At 30.5% G+C, this 15,627-nt stretch overlaps 4 protein-coding genes across 4 annotated transcripts; 1 reads left to right on the top strand and 3 right to left on the bottom strand.

The window, feature by feature from the left end:
- Nucleotides 1-3,182: 3,182 nt before the first annotated feature.
- LOC117205486 (nuclear transcription factor Y subunit gamma-like) lies at nt 3,183-4,770 on the bottom strand. Its single transcript, XM_033443934.1, has 5 exons — nt 4,655-4,770; nt 4,356-4,488; nt 3,812-4,279; nt 3,563-3,736; nt 3,183-3,480 (listed from the first exon to the last, which is right to left on the bottom strand). Exons 1-5 carry the CDS (start codon nt 4,675-4,677, stop codon nt 3,307-3,309), a joined length of 972 nt encoding a protein of 323 aa, XP_033299825.1. The 5' UTR covers nt 4,678-4,770; the 3' UTR covers nt 3,183-3,306.
- A 1,787-nt stretch (nt 4,771-6,557) lies between these two features.
- On the bottom strand, nt 6,558-8,517 carry LOC117205485 (intraflagellar transport protein 52 homolog). The gene is made up of 6 exons (XM_033443932.1): nt 8,184-8,517; nt 7,881-8,098; nt 7,692-7,800; nt 7,303-7,585; nt 6,976-7,224; nt 6,558-6,902 (listed from the first exon to the last, which is right to left on the bottom strand). Exons 1-6 carry the CDS (start codon nt 8,321-8,323, stop codon nt 6,633-6,635), a joined length of 1,269 nt encoding a protein of 422 aa, XP_033299823.1. The 5' UTR covers nt 8,324-8,517; the 3' UTR covers nt 6,558-6,632.
- A 465-nt stretch (nt 8,518-8,982) lies between these two features.
- Nucleotides 8,983-10,573, top strand: LOC117205487 (TATA-box-binding protein). The gene is made up of 5 exons (XM_033443935.1): nt 8,983-9,179; nt 9,255-9,361; nt 9,546-9,789; nt 9,874-10,072; nt 10,158-10,573. Exons 1-5 carry the CDS (start codon nt 9,081-9,083, stop codon nt 10,232-10,234), a joined length of 726 nt encoding a protein of 241 aa, XP_033299826.1. The 5' UTR covers nt 8,983-9,080; the 3' UTR covers nt 10,235-10,573.
- A 330-nt stretch (nt 10,574-10,903) lies between these two features.
- LOC117205488 lies at nt 10,904-14,020 on the bottom strand. Its single transcript, XM_033443936.1, has 5 exons — nt 13,866-14,020; nt 12,796-12,879; nt 12,319-12,673; nt 11,662-11,852; nt 10,904-11,266 (listed from the first exon to the last, which is right to left on the bottom strand). Exons 2-5 carry the CDS (start codon nt 12,865-12,867, stop codon nt 11,195-11,197), a joined length of 690 nt encoding a protein of 229 aa, XP_033299827.1. The 5' UTR covers nt 12,868-12,879; nt 13,866-14,020; the 3' UTR covers nt 10,904-11,194.
- Nucleotides 14,021-15,627: the final 1,607 nt, after the last annotated feature.

Below are 15,627 nucleotides of genomic sequence, written 5' to 3'. Positions count from 1 at the left end.
AAGCTAAATTCAATTGACGTTAACCAATCCACAGCTTATGCTCACAAAATAATTCCAGCGTCGAATATATCGTACCTATGTGCCGATAACAATCAAGTCGTACAGCATCTCTTAGAAGAAAGAAAAGGAAAGAGAAGGAGCTACGTAACCGTGCGCCACGGTGGCCCACGGGAACAAATGCAATATAACTCGCGAAGTGTTACGCGAAATGGATGTCGTCGAGTTTCCCCAAGAGTCGTTCGACGGAGATCGAAGGTAATAAAGAGAGGCACGTAAAGGAGACATGGCGTCGACATCCTGTGGGTTGGTCGAGGCAGTCGTTGCCTCAGCAGAGAAAAAGGAGGCGGTATGGGGGTTAGTACGTTTATGATATAATGGCACCGTGATGCCATATACGCCCGCGAGGAACCCTTGTGTACAGATAAATAAGACGGCGTGCAAGTAAGTACGGTGCGAGTCTTGAAGTATGCGGGAGGCTTGTGGTCTATCTGTCTACGTATAAATGAGTATGCTCCAATGCGCGCGTTCGACCACCCAAGGGTGTACACACTGACTCCAGCACTCGAGGAAAAAATGCATGTGTACGGGTTGGAGTATTTACTTTTGTCGAGGCCCAGGTATGTACATATGCCGAAACAAACTGACTTTCGCCGGAGAAGACTCGATTGCCCATTTCGGCAGGCATATTGACGAAAACCTAATCGCTCTTGTCTTTTCATCGGTAACAAGAGTACGCCTTTGTAAGAACTTTCTTTTTATTGAAATAATTATATAGGAGCCCAATTTTATCTTTTTCTATAAGAATTTACAAGAATATTCTGAGAATTGTGATTACAGTTGATGTGATAATTTTTGGACCAGAATTTTGTGTTGTTGTGTTGAGTATTGAAGAAACTTAAAATTGTAATTTTATGTAGTATCAAAGTTGATTAAAACACCATATGAAAAAAGAATTGCGAGGAAAGAATAATTATTGACAAGTTTCGCAATTGAAGTTCATTGAACTTTACTATAATTTTTCTTTTTTATAGAAAAAGTTTCTAACAAGTGTCATAACACAGTACTGTTATAATTGCATTACTAATAAGAAATTAAAAATAAACTTGATATACATATCTTGATTGTAAAATATATTTACGTGTGTATAAGTGCATCATTTTAGATGAAATATTAAACACAAGGAACAGCCATAAATCTAGTTTGGAAAAAAATGTGAAAGTGCCGTCCTTTTTTTTCGTTTAAAAAGGTGGTCTTTTGTTTCTCGTCGAACGACACATTTTCAGGATAAGATCCTGCTAAAATAAGTGCACACACGTGTAGAGATCCTGCGGGTGAGTTCAGCCCCAGCTAAGTAAGCGAGATATTTCTTTCTCTTTCTTGTGTATGTGTATGTGGGGGTGGGGTTCGAGCGCACACACATTGGTAGATTCGTCTAGGTAGGTATGTATGAACGTATGTTAGCTTATATTGGGTGTGCAATTCGAAAATGTCAATTCATGTTGCGGATATAATTTACTACTTCGAAAGTAGCCAGTTAGAAAGGCAAAAGTTTTATGATTATACGTCCTAGAAATTCCAGAATTAGTGATAGCAATAAAATTGTTCGTTAAGAGCAGAACGAATAAAAAATTTTGTCAATATTGAAAAATCTTTTCAAACATAAATAATTTATTTGTTTTATTTGATTTTTTACAAAAATTTGATTGATAAATTTTGTTGTATAATATTTAATACGTACGTTTAATTAATACGTTATGGTGTTGCTATAATTCGCAGTATCGGGGATTAAGTCACGAATTTTAAGCGCGCTTGCGAATGTCGCTCTTAATTAACAGCGTGAGCATAAATCATAAACGAGATGGCAAGCTAATTTTCGGACACCCTGTGTGCATGTAACGCAGGCGCAGGCAGCTGTCACCTTACACCCATGGAGGAGGCATGGGCTGCGGCGGCCATTCTCAACTTATCTCTAGGATCTTTGTAAACATGTCGTGAAATCCGAGTATTCAAGCAGTGGCGTAGATCGCGAGGTGGAAGGACCCATCGAAGCGTTCTCGAAGTAAGAATTAAAATCTCCGGAGAGTACGTTTGAGACTGCAACATTGCGCGCACGAGGTTTCCCTGGCAACCAGAACCATGGTGGCAACGTCTCTAAATGGAGCACGTCTTTGTTCCGTGCTAATAAAAGGACTTCAGGACGTGCCACCATCCTCTTTACCCTCTTCCTCATCTCTTAGTCTTCCTGCTTGGGCAATCATCCTTCCGTTATTCTCCGTAGCGATGGAAATATTCATCAAGCTATAATAATTTGATAATGATAGTTCGATATTTTTGTTTTATGTAACAATGATCTTTTATGATTTCGGAAATGTATAATAAATTTCTATGTAAGCATTTCTCTGATGCGTTTTGCCAATATTTGGTCTTTAATTTTTTAATTACGAAGATATATGAATTAATGATTAATATTTTACAATTTAATATTAATAGAATTATATTTATTATAATCATGAAAAATAACTAATTACATATAAGGAATTTCGATTTCCTAAATTTTGTCTTATAACATTTTTAAATTACGTTATATTTATGAAATATTTTCCTAGATTATTATATTGTATGATTGAGCAATCAAAAACTATTTAACACAATTTGCAAGTGGATAAATTTCAATATATTTATAACTATATGACGTTTCGGAACTGTTGAAGGCTCCGAGCTCAAGACTTGCCAGACAAGAACCGCAGCAACGTGAAACATAATACAAGTTGCACCAGCCAGTCCTAAGCTCAGCCATGCGAAGCAGCCAGCGGCTAAGGAACGCGACGTACGAATCAGATTACATCTTACGTTGGCTGCTTATCTTTATTCTTCACTTTACTTCGCTTCAATTCACTTCATTTCGCTTCAGTGACAATCCTTCGATCGGCATCTTATAACCGCTCCGCGATATATATTCGTTCTTGAAAACAGCTCTCCAAGTAGTTAAATGATCACAAAATTTCACTTTTATCGAAAAATGCTTTAATTGCTAAGTTTTAAACCATATAACACTTCTGGTATAAGCTTATAATTTTAAACCCATCTAAATGAAATATATAGATTCATAAATTTGTTAATATTTAATTTTGTTTTTACGATATCGCGGTTTAATAAGGAAATAAGTTATAAAACGCTCTTTTTAGGAATAATTTACAAAAGATTTTATTCCTTACCATACAAACTTATTTATATTGTTTCATCCGGTTTCTTTGTTTAGAATTATATAGTACTAAATATTAAATATTCCTTAAAACTAATTAATATTTACTCATTGTCAGTTCCGCTAGCTTGTAGAAAGACGGGTGCTTGAGCACCTTGCGCAACCTGTATCAGTTGAGGTTGAGCTTGTATAGGAGCAGTTTGAATTATGATTGGTTGGTTACTTCCACCTTGTACTTGCATACGAATCATCTGAAGTTGCTGAGGCGTTAATTGTATCTAAAATCATAGATGAAATTGAATAAATAAACATATATAGATTAATAATAAACTCGTATTAGTCACTAAAAAATATACATACTGGTATTTGTTGAATTTCTCCACTAGGTGTTACAATTTGTTGTACAATTTGTATTCCCCCCGTTTGTGTTGTAGGTGTTTGTTGAGCTTGCTGTAATTGTATAATCTGTTGACCTGATGATTGTTGTGGATTCTGCACTGTTACTGTTTGTGCTGTACTTGCAGTTGTACTTTCCTGTAATTAAAGTATACGATTAATAAATATAATTTTGTTTAATGAAATCAAAATATTTTACAAAAAGATATATACCTGTTCTACAGGACTACCAATGTTGATTGTTTGTATTTGTCCAGTAGAAGGTTGTACAATTTGTATAGGTTGTGTAGTAGCGTTACTACTTTGTACATTTTGGTTGGCAGAGGCTTGTTGCTGTGCTAATTGAAAGTAGTAATGTACTTGATCTGAGTTCATAGAAGTTCGAACTGTACTTTCAGTTTGTGCTTTACTTTGTTTCAATTCATCTCTAGGCACTATATCAATTAGAAAATCAAATTGATCATACTTAGTTATTGCCATTGCTATATCATTTCTTTGGAGAGTACGTCTTTTATTATCTTCTGTATGTACCCATGCTCTTAATGTTAGTTCATGTATAAAGATTTCCGCTGCTTTAGAGAATAACATAGGAGCCTCAGCGCTTATCATCTTTACATCACCATCCAGTTTCATTATCTTTTTTATCCTAGCCAATGGCAATGATTGTGTTTTTAGATCCATCTATGAATTCAATAGTAAATAAAAATAGGAATATGTAATAATGATATTATAACATATATGAATGAAAATTATTTACCGTAGTAATCTTTTTAATTTCTTCTGTGACTTTAGGCCAAAATTGAGTCAAAGCCTGTTGAGCCTCAGAATTACCAGGTGATGCAATTTGTAAGTCTCCATTTGAATCACCTTCAACTTCACTATCTTGGTTGCTAAATAAGCATATATAAAGTAATAAGTAATACACTCATTTATATTACAATATTATAATATATTTAATATACAATACACTATATTTTTATAAAATAATGTGTTACTTTTTTCTTACAAAAAAGAGCCACATAACCTAATAATATACAAATAAACAATTTTACTTACGCATTTACAAAGAATACCGACATCCTCTATAAATATTGTTGAAATGATATAAAACAAAATATTTTAAAGTATGAAAATCATACTGTCGTCTAAGGTTACCACTATGTAAACTACAAATGTTGCAGTTTGTCGATTCTTAACAAATTTACAGACAATTATTATTTGTACCAGTGATTATACCGTCAGCGATTATACAGTGATAATCAATTTTATTCTACTTTGAATTTTAGTATATCGACGACAGATGGCACTAATGTGCAGATTCATGGTTATGTATATATTCCTAGACGAGGTGTTAGGATGCAACATGTATTTGTTTCACAGCTTATCCTCTGTTTCACTCAAGTCTGGTCGGTACACACTTTGTTTGTTATGTAGTTCTTAATTTTGAGATTTGTGCACAAATGAGGATAAAATCATTTAAATATGAAACTTCATCTATTTTTAAAGTTCGTTATATACTCCTCGTCAAAAAAATAACCCAGGTATGCTATCTTTAATTTCCCAATGAGGCGTGTAAATTTTTTTATCTGTAATGTATAATATCAAAACATTATGAGCTCAGAATATGCAGTTCGTTGAAAATAATTAAAAATATTATGAGGTTTAGTACGTAACAAAGAAAAACTAATCCATACTAAGGTCAAAATGATAACACACTCTGTTAATATGTTTAGAAATTGCTCAGTAGTTCATGATCTATCAACGAGTAAAGATTACAGTACAATATTATATAAATTTGTAAGTATGGGACGCGGAAAAAATTAAACGAGTCTGAAAAAAGGCAAATTCTTGAACTAAAACAGTAACAGTTATCAGTAGCAAAAATATCGAAGGTAATAAGAAGAAGTCGTAGAGTAATACACAATTTCTTAAAAAATGTTGAAGATTATGGCAAAAAAAAAGTACTGGTCGGCCGTCATCATTATCCGATCGTGATAAGCAAGCAATTTTGCATATAGCTTCCAACTCGCAATTAACAACGAAGCAAATAATGGAAAAATCTAGTGTTAGTACCAGTGTTTCAAGTATTCGTCGAGTTCTACTATTTTGCAAAGATATTAAGAGGCTATGAAATACAAAGCAAAACGTTTACGCTTTGCAAAAGAAAGAATGCATTGGAAAAAGAAATGAAGAAGGGTACTATTTTTAGACGAAAAAGATTCAATTTGGATGGTTCTGATGGGTTCCAATATTATTTTTATGACACAAGAAAAGAGACAATGTCAGCAATTCGACGACGGTAATTTTAATATTATTGAAAATTGCTGGACATTACTTGTTCACGGCGTATACGGGAATGGAAAGCAATATCAACATGTACAAGAATTAAAAAATGCAATTGTACGTGAATGAAATACGTTGAGTCAAAATTATATCCAGAAACTATATATATCGATACCAAATCGTATAATAGAAGTAATAGAAAATAAAGGGGGATGTACCCATTATTAAATAAGTATATATGTTTGATAAGTAATTGTTGTTAGTTACAATTTATGTTGATTATTATTTTCTTATTGTACATGTGTTATCATTTAGTTCTTAAAATAATTTTTTTTGTTACACATTAAACCTCATAATGTTTTGATATTATAGGTTACAGACGAAAAACTTTACACATGTCATTGTGAAATTAAAGATAGCATACCTGGGTTATCTTTTTGACAAGGAATGTAATATGATTATTAGATATGAATAAATAGTCAAATCATAAAGATTAAATCAAGAAATTCAGTCATACCTTTTTTTTTTATGTTAGGTTGGAGGCTAGGTGCTATAAAGTCAATAAATATGTATTGCTCTAATTTTTACTTTTATGAAATTAAATTTTGCGATAAGGAAGAATTAAATATAATTAAAGATAATTAAAGATTTTAATTAGTAAAAAATAATCTCTCAATTGTATATATATCTGTACATTTATATTATAAAAGTAGGATGAGAAATACACAATATATACAATTTTCTAATATTCTCATTCATGCATAGCTTTGTAGCTACAGATACTTTGAAAAACAGCATTTAATACTTCTTTAGCTGTGTGGGTGTCAGAAGTACTTATTCTAACAATACTTCCAAATTCACGAATGTAATGATCTAATTCCACGTCTTTGGATAAAGTTTTTGTTGCCATATATTTATTTGTTAATTGTGATAATTTCAATAAATCAGAACTGAAAGCTTCATCTAAATCAAATAATTCCAAAGCTGGTGGTGGTAATTCTTGGAAACTTGGTGGAAATACCTGCATAAATAAATTTTTATGTCATAATTATTACTTAAGATGAATAATTTTAATAAACAATAATAGATTTTACCGAAGCTTGTGTGGCTGGTAATGGGGCCTCAAAATGTGGTGGAATTAGACTAAGCGGTTCATGTTTTACGCCAAGCACTTCATAAGCCTTTATACAAACTGGTATCATATCTAAATTTATTGAATAAAGATGATGTTTAAATAATTTGGTATAATCACGAGGATTATCCATTATATCCATATCTTGAGTGCATACTTTTGGATTATCAGCTTGTTGTGTTATATCTGGTATAAAATTATATTCCCAGAACTACATAAATAATATTGTCATTGATAACTATAAATAATCATTTTGAATTTCAGTAACTATTATAATATAGAAACTTACATCTATATCATCCATTTGAGATTCTTTGATTATAATATCTTTTGATTCAAAAAAGTCAAAGATCATTTGTCTTAATGAATCATTTTTTTCTTTTTCAATATATGTGTCGGTTAACATTCTTGAAGAACCTAAAACAAGTAACTTTCCACCATTGTGTTCATTATAATGAAAAGCAGAAATAGGTCTATTTGTTGGAATTGCTAGTGATCCACTTGATAACGCAACTATTGATGGCTGTACTACATTTAAAGTTGCACCATATGGATACAAAAAGTTCATGTCTCTGAAATAAGATAGATTAAAAATAAATTATTATTATCATTTTTGTGTAGTAAACCAATTAAATCAAATAAATAAATCAAGCAATATTTTGTATTTATGTGATTTACATGTATTCATTGCTATTTCTTAAAAATATAGATTTATTTGACATTCCTTGAGAAATTAAACATTCCTTTGGATGCATCGTTTGACTGTAACTCATGCGTATAACACTATCTAAAAATTAAACAATAAGCAAGAGTATGTAAATTTTTTTTTTAATTTCACTTTCATTTAAGACTTTTACAATGAAATACCATTGTTCACCATTATGCCAAATTCTTCCAATAAAAAGTTTACATTAGTATTTGATTTTTTTTCACCACCTTCGCCAAGCATAACTAAAACATGTCCACCAGAATTTAAGAACGTTCTAATAGAATTTATTTCTAATTCTGTAAATTTATTTTGTGGACCAGGCAATACTAATATTTTGCACGTCGATAACAATTCCTCTGTTAAAATATCGTTGTTTCTGAAAAATAACAATAATTGTTAAAGGTATCTTGTTTTTAATTAAATTAAAGTATAACCACAATATATAAGTAGTGATGCATTACTCGACGAATTTCCATCTTGATTTCAACTTCCTTTGGAGTATTTTAAATTCTTCGTTCATTTTCCTTTCATTTTTTGACGCATCAAAAATAATGACATTTAAATTATTGTTGCCATCACTGCCGCCAAAAGTTGAGCTCATAGTGATTGTCACCTTATTATTATGAATCGAATAAGTATCAATAAATAAATTTCAAAACGATTCTTAATAACCCCCTATTACCCTTTTTATCGCATTATTAATCAAAGATTTACTTAGGAATATATGCTTATTTTCTCGTTGTTAGTGGCAACCAGAAACATATCAAACTTTTAAATGTAATGGGTTGACAGTATAGATATACATCAGAGCCGTATATATTAAAAAACATTGATTTTACAATGATTCATAATATTCTATTAAACAGTTAAACAATAAACATAAAAAATGAATCTTAATTATTTTTATTACATTTGGGAAATGTTTGTAAAATTATTTTGGAAAAAAAAGGAAGTTTAAGCGTTTTAAGTTTTTCATATTTTATAAAAAAATTATTCGACTTAGATTCAGAGGGAAAATAATTTTGAAAATGATATTAAAAATTATTTAGAGAAATAGGGAGAAAATTCAAACACATCTAAATTAAAAATAAAAGAGTCATTTATTTTTTGTAATTTACAATTACGAGCAGATTTACAGATATTTTACAAATTGTATATGTATGTATGTAATTTCAGGTAATACATATGTAAATACGATAAGCTTCATGAATGGACAAAATGCATCTAAAGATCAGCTGATTACATGTAAGGTAGATGGCGTCTTAGGTGACAGCATAATTGTGAGCAGTGTTCAAAATGGTTGGTGATTCGCATGATTGTAAGCATTTTGTATTCGTTTAAGAGTTAACTCACACAAAATGACTGCGATTGTACAAGAAGATAATGAGTTAAAGAGGTTACTCGGTAACCCTGCAAAAAATGCTGGGGAGGATAACTTGATGGGTCCACCGCAAACGGTAAATTAATAAATATGTTCATACAGTGTACGCTTATTCTTATATTCTTCTTTTTACTCTTATATTTTATTTCAGACTAATGTTCCGCGACCAAGTACATCACAAAATTTGAACCCCCAATCACTGATAAATCCAATGACTCCAGCTAATAGTACAAAAGAAGTGATAGAACCATGCTTACAGTAATATAATTATTAGAATTACAAATCTTTCCTATTTTCATAAAAATTATCTTTTATATGTGTGAATAAATTTTATAAGGGATAAATAAATTTAATGCCCCTTAAATAAAAATGATTATTATTTTATTTAAAATTTAAAAATAGATGTATGATATATAGCGAAACTTTCTTCTTTTTCTTTTAGAAATGTAGTTTCTACAGTCAATTTAGGCATAGAATTACCACTTATGTATATAAATACAAGGACGAGAAATTCTGAATATAATCCAGCAAGATTTACGGGTTTGGTCATGAGAATTAGAAATCCTAGAGCTACTGCATTGATTTTTCATTCAGGGAAATTAGTGTGTACAGGAGCCAGATGTGAGGAGGACTCTTTTCTAGCCACAAGGAAGTTCGCAAGAATAATTCAAAAGCTAGGTTTTACGGTAAGAAGTATTATATAGTGTACGCTGAATAGACGAGAAAGTGATAAATTAATAATGTTTCATTTTCATTATATGTTGTTGCAGGTCAAGTTTTATAATTTTAAAATACAAAATATAGTTGCTACATGTGATTTAAAATTTCCGATTAAACTAGAAAATTTAAATCATATACATGGTCAATTTTCTAGTTATGAACCTGAGCTTTATCCAGGTCTTATATATAGAATGGTATCACCAAGAGTAGTATTGCTTATATTTGTAAATGGTAAAATTGTATTAACAGGTGAGAATGAATTAAAATGTTGCTTTTTAATCATTCTTTTTTTTTATTATTAAGATTATTCTAAATACACATAATAACATTTTAGGAGCAAAGAATCGAGTTGAACTACAGGATGCACTAAACAATATATATCCAATACTGAAAAGTTTTAGGAAGCAATAACAGAATTTTCAATATTTTAAGCTGCTTTTTACGTTAATATACGATTTGTATGAGGACAATTCAAATTTACTATACATTAACTGATTTAATTTAATTCAAATTGATCAACTTCTTAACTTATATATTAGTAGTGACTTTTATTGCAGTGATGCTTCATGTTTGCAATTATTGAAGAAATTTTAATGGATCTTGTGCAGTAAATTAATTTTATAATTTATATAAAAACTCTATAAATGATATAGGATATAAATATATAATATGCTAAATTAACGCTCTTGACATAGTTTACATATTTTGTATGTGTAGAAATAAATGCAATACATCACTTTAAAATACGTATATATTTTTGAATATTGTAAATAATAGGAATAATACCTGATTTTACATTACCATGAAAATAAAGTACAACTCATAAGTACATAATACATTTCTAAAATTCTTACCTTACCAGATGTAGCTCAAACGTTAAGTATGTTATCGAAAAAAAGATATTACAAACATATTTTACAGATAGATCAATTATCTAACATTTATAAACATAATTGCCAATACTTATTATCTTGAGAAACAGCAATAATATTCTAGATTCTAGAGAATTTGTGGATTAATAGAAATTTAGTAATTAATTTTTAGCAGCAGAATATATATATTTCTTAAAAACATAACACATTTAGAATATTTAATATATCTCTTGTTTAATATATATACACTGATTTGAAGTCATTACTCTGCATTAAAATTAGTAATATAATATTAAAATATTTATGTAATTTTATTTAGCACCAGGTTTCCAGATTATGTAAAATCTGTTCTAGCTGCAGATTCATTTATGCTTCTCTGTGTTTTTCCTTTTACTGAATCACACTTTCGATTGAGGATGTTTTTTGATATATGTTAAAATACTGTTAAGTTTCGCAATCCTTGCATCTTAATAGTCTCCAGTGGAATATACCCGGTATTTTAATAGACGACATTTAAACCTTTCTTCGCCGCGATCGGCAACTTTTCACCTCGGAAAAACGGATTTTCTTCCTGAAATAATATATTAAACGTTATATAAAATCTATTACCTACATTAGTGTGTAATTAACCGAAAATTAAAATAAGAATGAAACTTTAAATAAAATAACTCAAATTAAAAGATTAAAAGTTTAATTTGAAAAAGAAAACGTTGTTTATTCTTTGTTTTAAATATATTTACAATTTATTACTTTCTCTGTTCCGAACGTCACATAAAATTCACTCTTTTTACAATTTTGTGACGAGAGTTTATTATTTCTAGGTGCATTCAAGATAGAGAAAACAAGGTTAACGATTAAAGAAAAACTTAGAGATAAAAGTTTAGCGACTATTTAAGGGGTTTTTCATTATCCTTTTATCGCTTTGATCAGATAATTCAATTTAAAAAAATTAAACATATCTCTTACAGCTTGGAACTGATCGACGATTTGGTTGAAATTAGAGTTTGGGATATGCATGCTTGGCATACTGTTGCTGTTTGCGGAGTCAACTGGACAATCCAACATGTGTTCCGTGTCACACATACAATCTTGCGCGCTTTGATAATCCCGGCTGAATGCCGCTGTATTTTCGAAATTCACGATACAATTATTTTCACCTGAACAATAAGCATAATCCGATTAGATTTTCTAACTAATATAAAATACATCATATACATTATATTATAATAAATATAATATATAATACTTTTAATCATAGCTCTATTAATATAAGTATGAATCTCGTTGACTTTCACTAACACTGCTATGCTCCTCGAATATTTATGTTCCAATTCTCATTATTTTGACAAACAAAAAGATTTTTAATATTTTAAGTAAAATTTTAGTACAAAATTAAAGCAGGAAATTATGTACTATCTATAATGTATTTTTCATAATTTCCTCAAATTCAAGAGATCTTTTAATATAAAAGAAACTCGATTGAGTTGATAATGATTCAGAGGACGTAGTTGGCTTAATCACAAATATGTTAAATAAATTATATCGGTTACTTTCGGAAACGTTATACATTTTTTTACGAATTATTTATACTATCGCAATCTGGAGAAGAAACCAATCACTTACTCGTATATCCAACCGGACAAGGATTCGGTGGTGTGCAATATGCAGGCAAAGCATTTTCTTTCTCATCCTTGATATTCTTTATGCTTCCAGGTTTAATTCTCTGTCTATCATCCACCTTATCGTTATTATTGACACGTTGGTGACTCCATAACGTGCTATGTTGCAAGTACTCCTGATCGCGAATGCTAGGATTGGGGTTCAAAGTGTCTATACCATCATAGTCAGCAGGTAATTCCATAGGAATTTCTTTCGGTTTGTCTTGATACTCCAGATAAGAATCTGCTGTATCCACCAGCTCGCTTCCCATTTGATTGATCAGTTCTCGGAGAAGAGTATCGGTTAACAATTGCTCTTCCTAAAATTAATGTATAAATAGTAAATTAGTAAATTAAAGGCGTAAGATATGGAGTATCAAGTAAAAAGACTTTGATATAGGAAGTATATTAAAAATAAGTAGAATTATAGGCAAGATGTTACCTTAAGTGGTGGAGACAAATATACCGATGCTTGAACAGTAACAGCCACGGAAAGACACAGGACCCAATACATTTTGTGTGATAGCTGGAATAGATAAAAAGTGGCAATTAATGTCCTATATGAATGAAATGTTTGGGTTAATATTAATAAGTAAGGTAATACTAATAAATATTTAGATTAGTTTGTAGTTAATTGTTTAGAATGATTGAGTGGAGATAGGTAATTAAGTTTTAATGAATCATTTATTTTAATTTACGTTTATTTATAATATGCTTTTGCAACTAATAAAATCTTTCCTTCATACAATATTTTATGAAGAGTTTTAAAGGTATCCAAACATAGATGATGTGTTGATATTTTCTAGAAAACAAAATGATCTATCTATAAAAAATTATACACTGTTAAAAAGAAATTTTCAATAATTTATTGGTAGGATGAAAATTTTATCGTATTGATAATTAAAAAGATATAGTTATATATATATATTTTGTATATAATTACAATATAAGAAAGTAAATTCGAATGATCTGACATTTTTCATTTCTAAAAATAAGTAGGATACGTCTTCAACTTTAGTTCCTGACTTCTGAATCACTCTAATGTAATTAATAGTATATACATATAAGTAGTGTTATATAAGAAATAATTTTAAAATCTGATCTTGTATTTTATACCATGTTTAGTTGGACAATTATTCGATTTGAATCTGTCACAAAGTACGTTCTTACAATAATTAAATACAGAAATTACAAAGCAATAACGTACCTACCAAAATCATTATACATATCATTACGTAAGAACAAAATAATTTTCCCTCAATCTTCATTCACACCTAATAATTTCATCTCTAAAAATCAACAAAACATTTACATGTAATACATCCAATAAAAAGTAACAACACTATCGATCATCAACTCACATCCACCCAATCTCGAGAAAATAAGCCACCTTTCTCATAATTTCCATCATTACGATTTTCAACTTAGCTTTTTCGTCCAAATATTCCAAGTTGTCTCAAAATGCATAAATAAAAAAGCTCCTTGAGCAAAGTAACGAATAACAAAACTTACCAATAATCGTGGAAGAATCACAAGATGGGACGACGAAGAGATTCTCGAGTAGATTTCGCGAGTGTTAGAGTTCGGATTCGGGAGTACAGGTATCTTTGCCAACCGGAAGCGGCGCTGTGCTCGTGCGGAATCGAGGTATTGATCCACGCTTTCCACGCCGTTTTCCCCCCGGTTTCATCGGCCACTGTACCACCTACGATCCTCTTTTGCAACCCACATTCGTAAAACCGTGTTACGAGCAAAGGTCGGCCCACAACCGAGCCTCGTGACGTGGTTTCTGCTATTAAGGATGAGAGTCTGTGGCTCACCGGCTCCATGTTAATTCCTGGACCAGACCGAGGTATTCTCGCCGTTCGATGAATGAAGTGGCTACGCATGGAATTTCAGACTCTGGAATGCGCAAATTTTTGGCAGCCTTTTGGAATTTTTCTCCGGGTTTTGATATTTTCTTTTTGGTGTGGGTGTTCAGAAGATTTTTATAGGTCGTGGCCTTGTCGTATTCTCTTCGATATTTGCATTTTATTTATTGACTCGTTACTACTTTTACTCTTTCTCTACTATTGCTGTAATTTGTATAGGGCTTGTAAAAAGAAAACTTCTTATTTTTATTATTATCCTTTCGGTTAGTCTTTAAACTTTTTTTTGAAAATTATTCCGAAGAGAATGTTTTAGTTAAGTTTCTGTAAGATTTTCGGAAGAAGAGTAACGAGTGAAAAAATAAATAAAGAACGTTGCTGTGACAAGAAAGTTTGTGAAAAATTTTTTGAGAAACGTTGAGAAGACGAAATCCATGTTGCACAGATGCTAACGCTTTCATAGAACACAGTTGATGGAAGGACTAAAATGCAAAATGGAAACGACGACATCAACAAGGGCTCAGAGATCAAAAGACCCCAAGCATTCATTATGGTCGTATATAAACGTCCATTAGTAATTGTCTCGCTTTGCATACTTCCAATTCAATTTCTGAAATCGAATTGCGACCGTGTTTCCGCGTCCACCAACGAAAATTACCTTCTCTATTGAATCATGTTCTCGCGCAAGAGGAACATCTCGTCTTGTCTACAAATCATTCTGTTATAGCGAACGAATAAATCGCAAATTATTTGCGTTCATACGAAATTTGCGAATAGTTGCGTACTTGTAACGCAATATGTATAATTTTATCGTGTAGTCGAATTTGATTAAGAACGAAGAATTTAATTATAGTTAAGAATAGTATAAAATAATTAAAAATTTGTAAAAACACAATTATAATTATTCTCTATCTTATATTATTTAGTGTAGGTTTACACGTACGAACATTTGGAATCTGATGTATTTTTCCATTTTAAAAACTAAATTTTAAAACTATTTCTTATGTATTTTTAATCACTGGATAAGTGTCTTTGTCAATTGGTTTTTATACGTTGAGGAAATTTTATTTTCTAGTTGATAACATATTTTAATGCTTATTTGATTTAATAAACGCGGCACGCTCCAGTAATTGGATCAATAATTTAGGAAACTAATACCTCGAAAGTAGGTTTTGATAAACGACTTCTTTTATCCATGTTATATGATCATGTATTTCTATCTATATTTTTCTCTAAGAAAATTTCTTTTTAAATAATAATTAACAGTAATTTATATTAATAATTTTCGAAAACATAAATCTTACTCTTACTATCTATTGAAAGATCTTTATATAATTTTATTTTATTTATCTTATAGTCATCCGATCTACTAATAATCTTATAATCCACTTATTATGTTTTGTATT

The sequence above is a fragment of the Bombus bifarius genome, unplaced genomic scaffold, assembly GCF_011952205.1.
Source record: "Bombus bifarius isolate JDL3187 unplaced genomic scaffold, Bbif_JDL3187 scf7180000007991, whole genome shotgun sequence".
Taxonomy (NCBI): domain Eukaryota; kingdom Metazoa; phylum Arthropoda; class Insecta; order Hymenoptera; family Apidae; genus Bombus; species Bombus bifarius.
This window is presented reverse-complemented; position numbering and strand designations above follow the sequence as displayed.

What these genes read in the sequence shown, in the direction of transcription:
- LOC117205485 (XM_033443932.1), bottom strand. Translation starts at nt 8,323, where the DNA reads ATGAGCTCAACTTTTGGCGGCAGTGATGGCAACAATAATTTAAATGTC. An exon ending in TGGCATAATGGTGAACAATG is followed by an intron (nt 7,801 to 7,880) that starts GTATTTCATTGT and finishes TTTAATTTTTAG; the next exon opens with ATAGTGTTATACGCATGAGT. An exon ending in CTCAAATGGATGATATAGAT is followed by an intron (nt 7,225 to 7,302) that starts GTAAGTTTCTAT and finishes TTATTTATGTAG; the next exon opens with TTCTGGGAATATAATTTTAT.
- LOC117205486 (XM_033443934.1), bottom strand. Translation starts at nt 4,677, where the DNA reads ATGTCGGTATTCTTTGTAAATGC. An exon ending in TCGGTATTCTTTGTAAATGC is followed by an intron (nt 4,489 to 4,654) that starts GTAAGTAAAATT and finishes ATGCTTATTTAG; the next exon opens with CAACCAAGATAGTGAAGTTG. An exon ending in AAATTAAAAAGATTACTACG is followed by an intron (nt 4,280 to 4,355) that starts GTAAATAATTTT and finishes TTGAATTCATAG; the next exon opens with ATGGATCTAAAAACACAATC.
- LOC117205487 (XM_033443935.1), top strand. Translation starts at nt 9,081, where the DNA reads ATGACTGCGATTGTACAAGAAGATAATGAGTTAAAGAGGTTACTCGGT. An exon ending in TTCAAAAGCTAGGTTTTACG is followed by an intron (nt 9,790 to 9,873) that starts GTAAGAAGTATT and finishes ATGTTGTTGCAG; the next exon opens with GTCAAGTTTTATAATTTTAA. An exon ending in TGGTAAAATTGTATTAACAG is followed by an intron (nt 10,073 to 10,157) that starts GTGAGAATGAAT and finishes ATAACATTTTAG; the next exon opens with GAGCAAAGAATCGAGTTGAA.
- LOC117205488 (XM_033443936.1), bottom strand. Translation starts at nt 12,867, where the DNA reads ATGTATTGGGTCCTGTGTCTTTCCGTGGCTGTTACTGTTCAAGCATCG. An exon ending in ATTTGTCTCCACCACTTAAG is followed by an intron (nt 12,674 to 12,795) that starts GTAACATCTTGC and finishes CATTAATTTTAG; the next exon opens with GAAGAGCAATTGTTAACCGA. An exon ending in TTGTCCGGTTGGATATACGA is followed by an intron (nt 11,853 to 12,318) that starts GTAAGTGATTGG and finishes CTTATTGTTCAG; the next exon opens with GTGAAAATAATTGTATCGTG.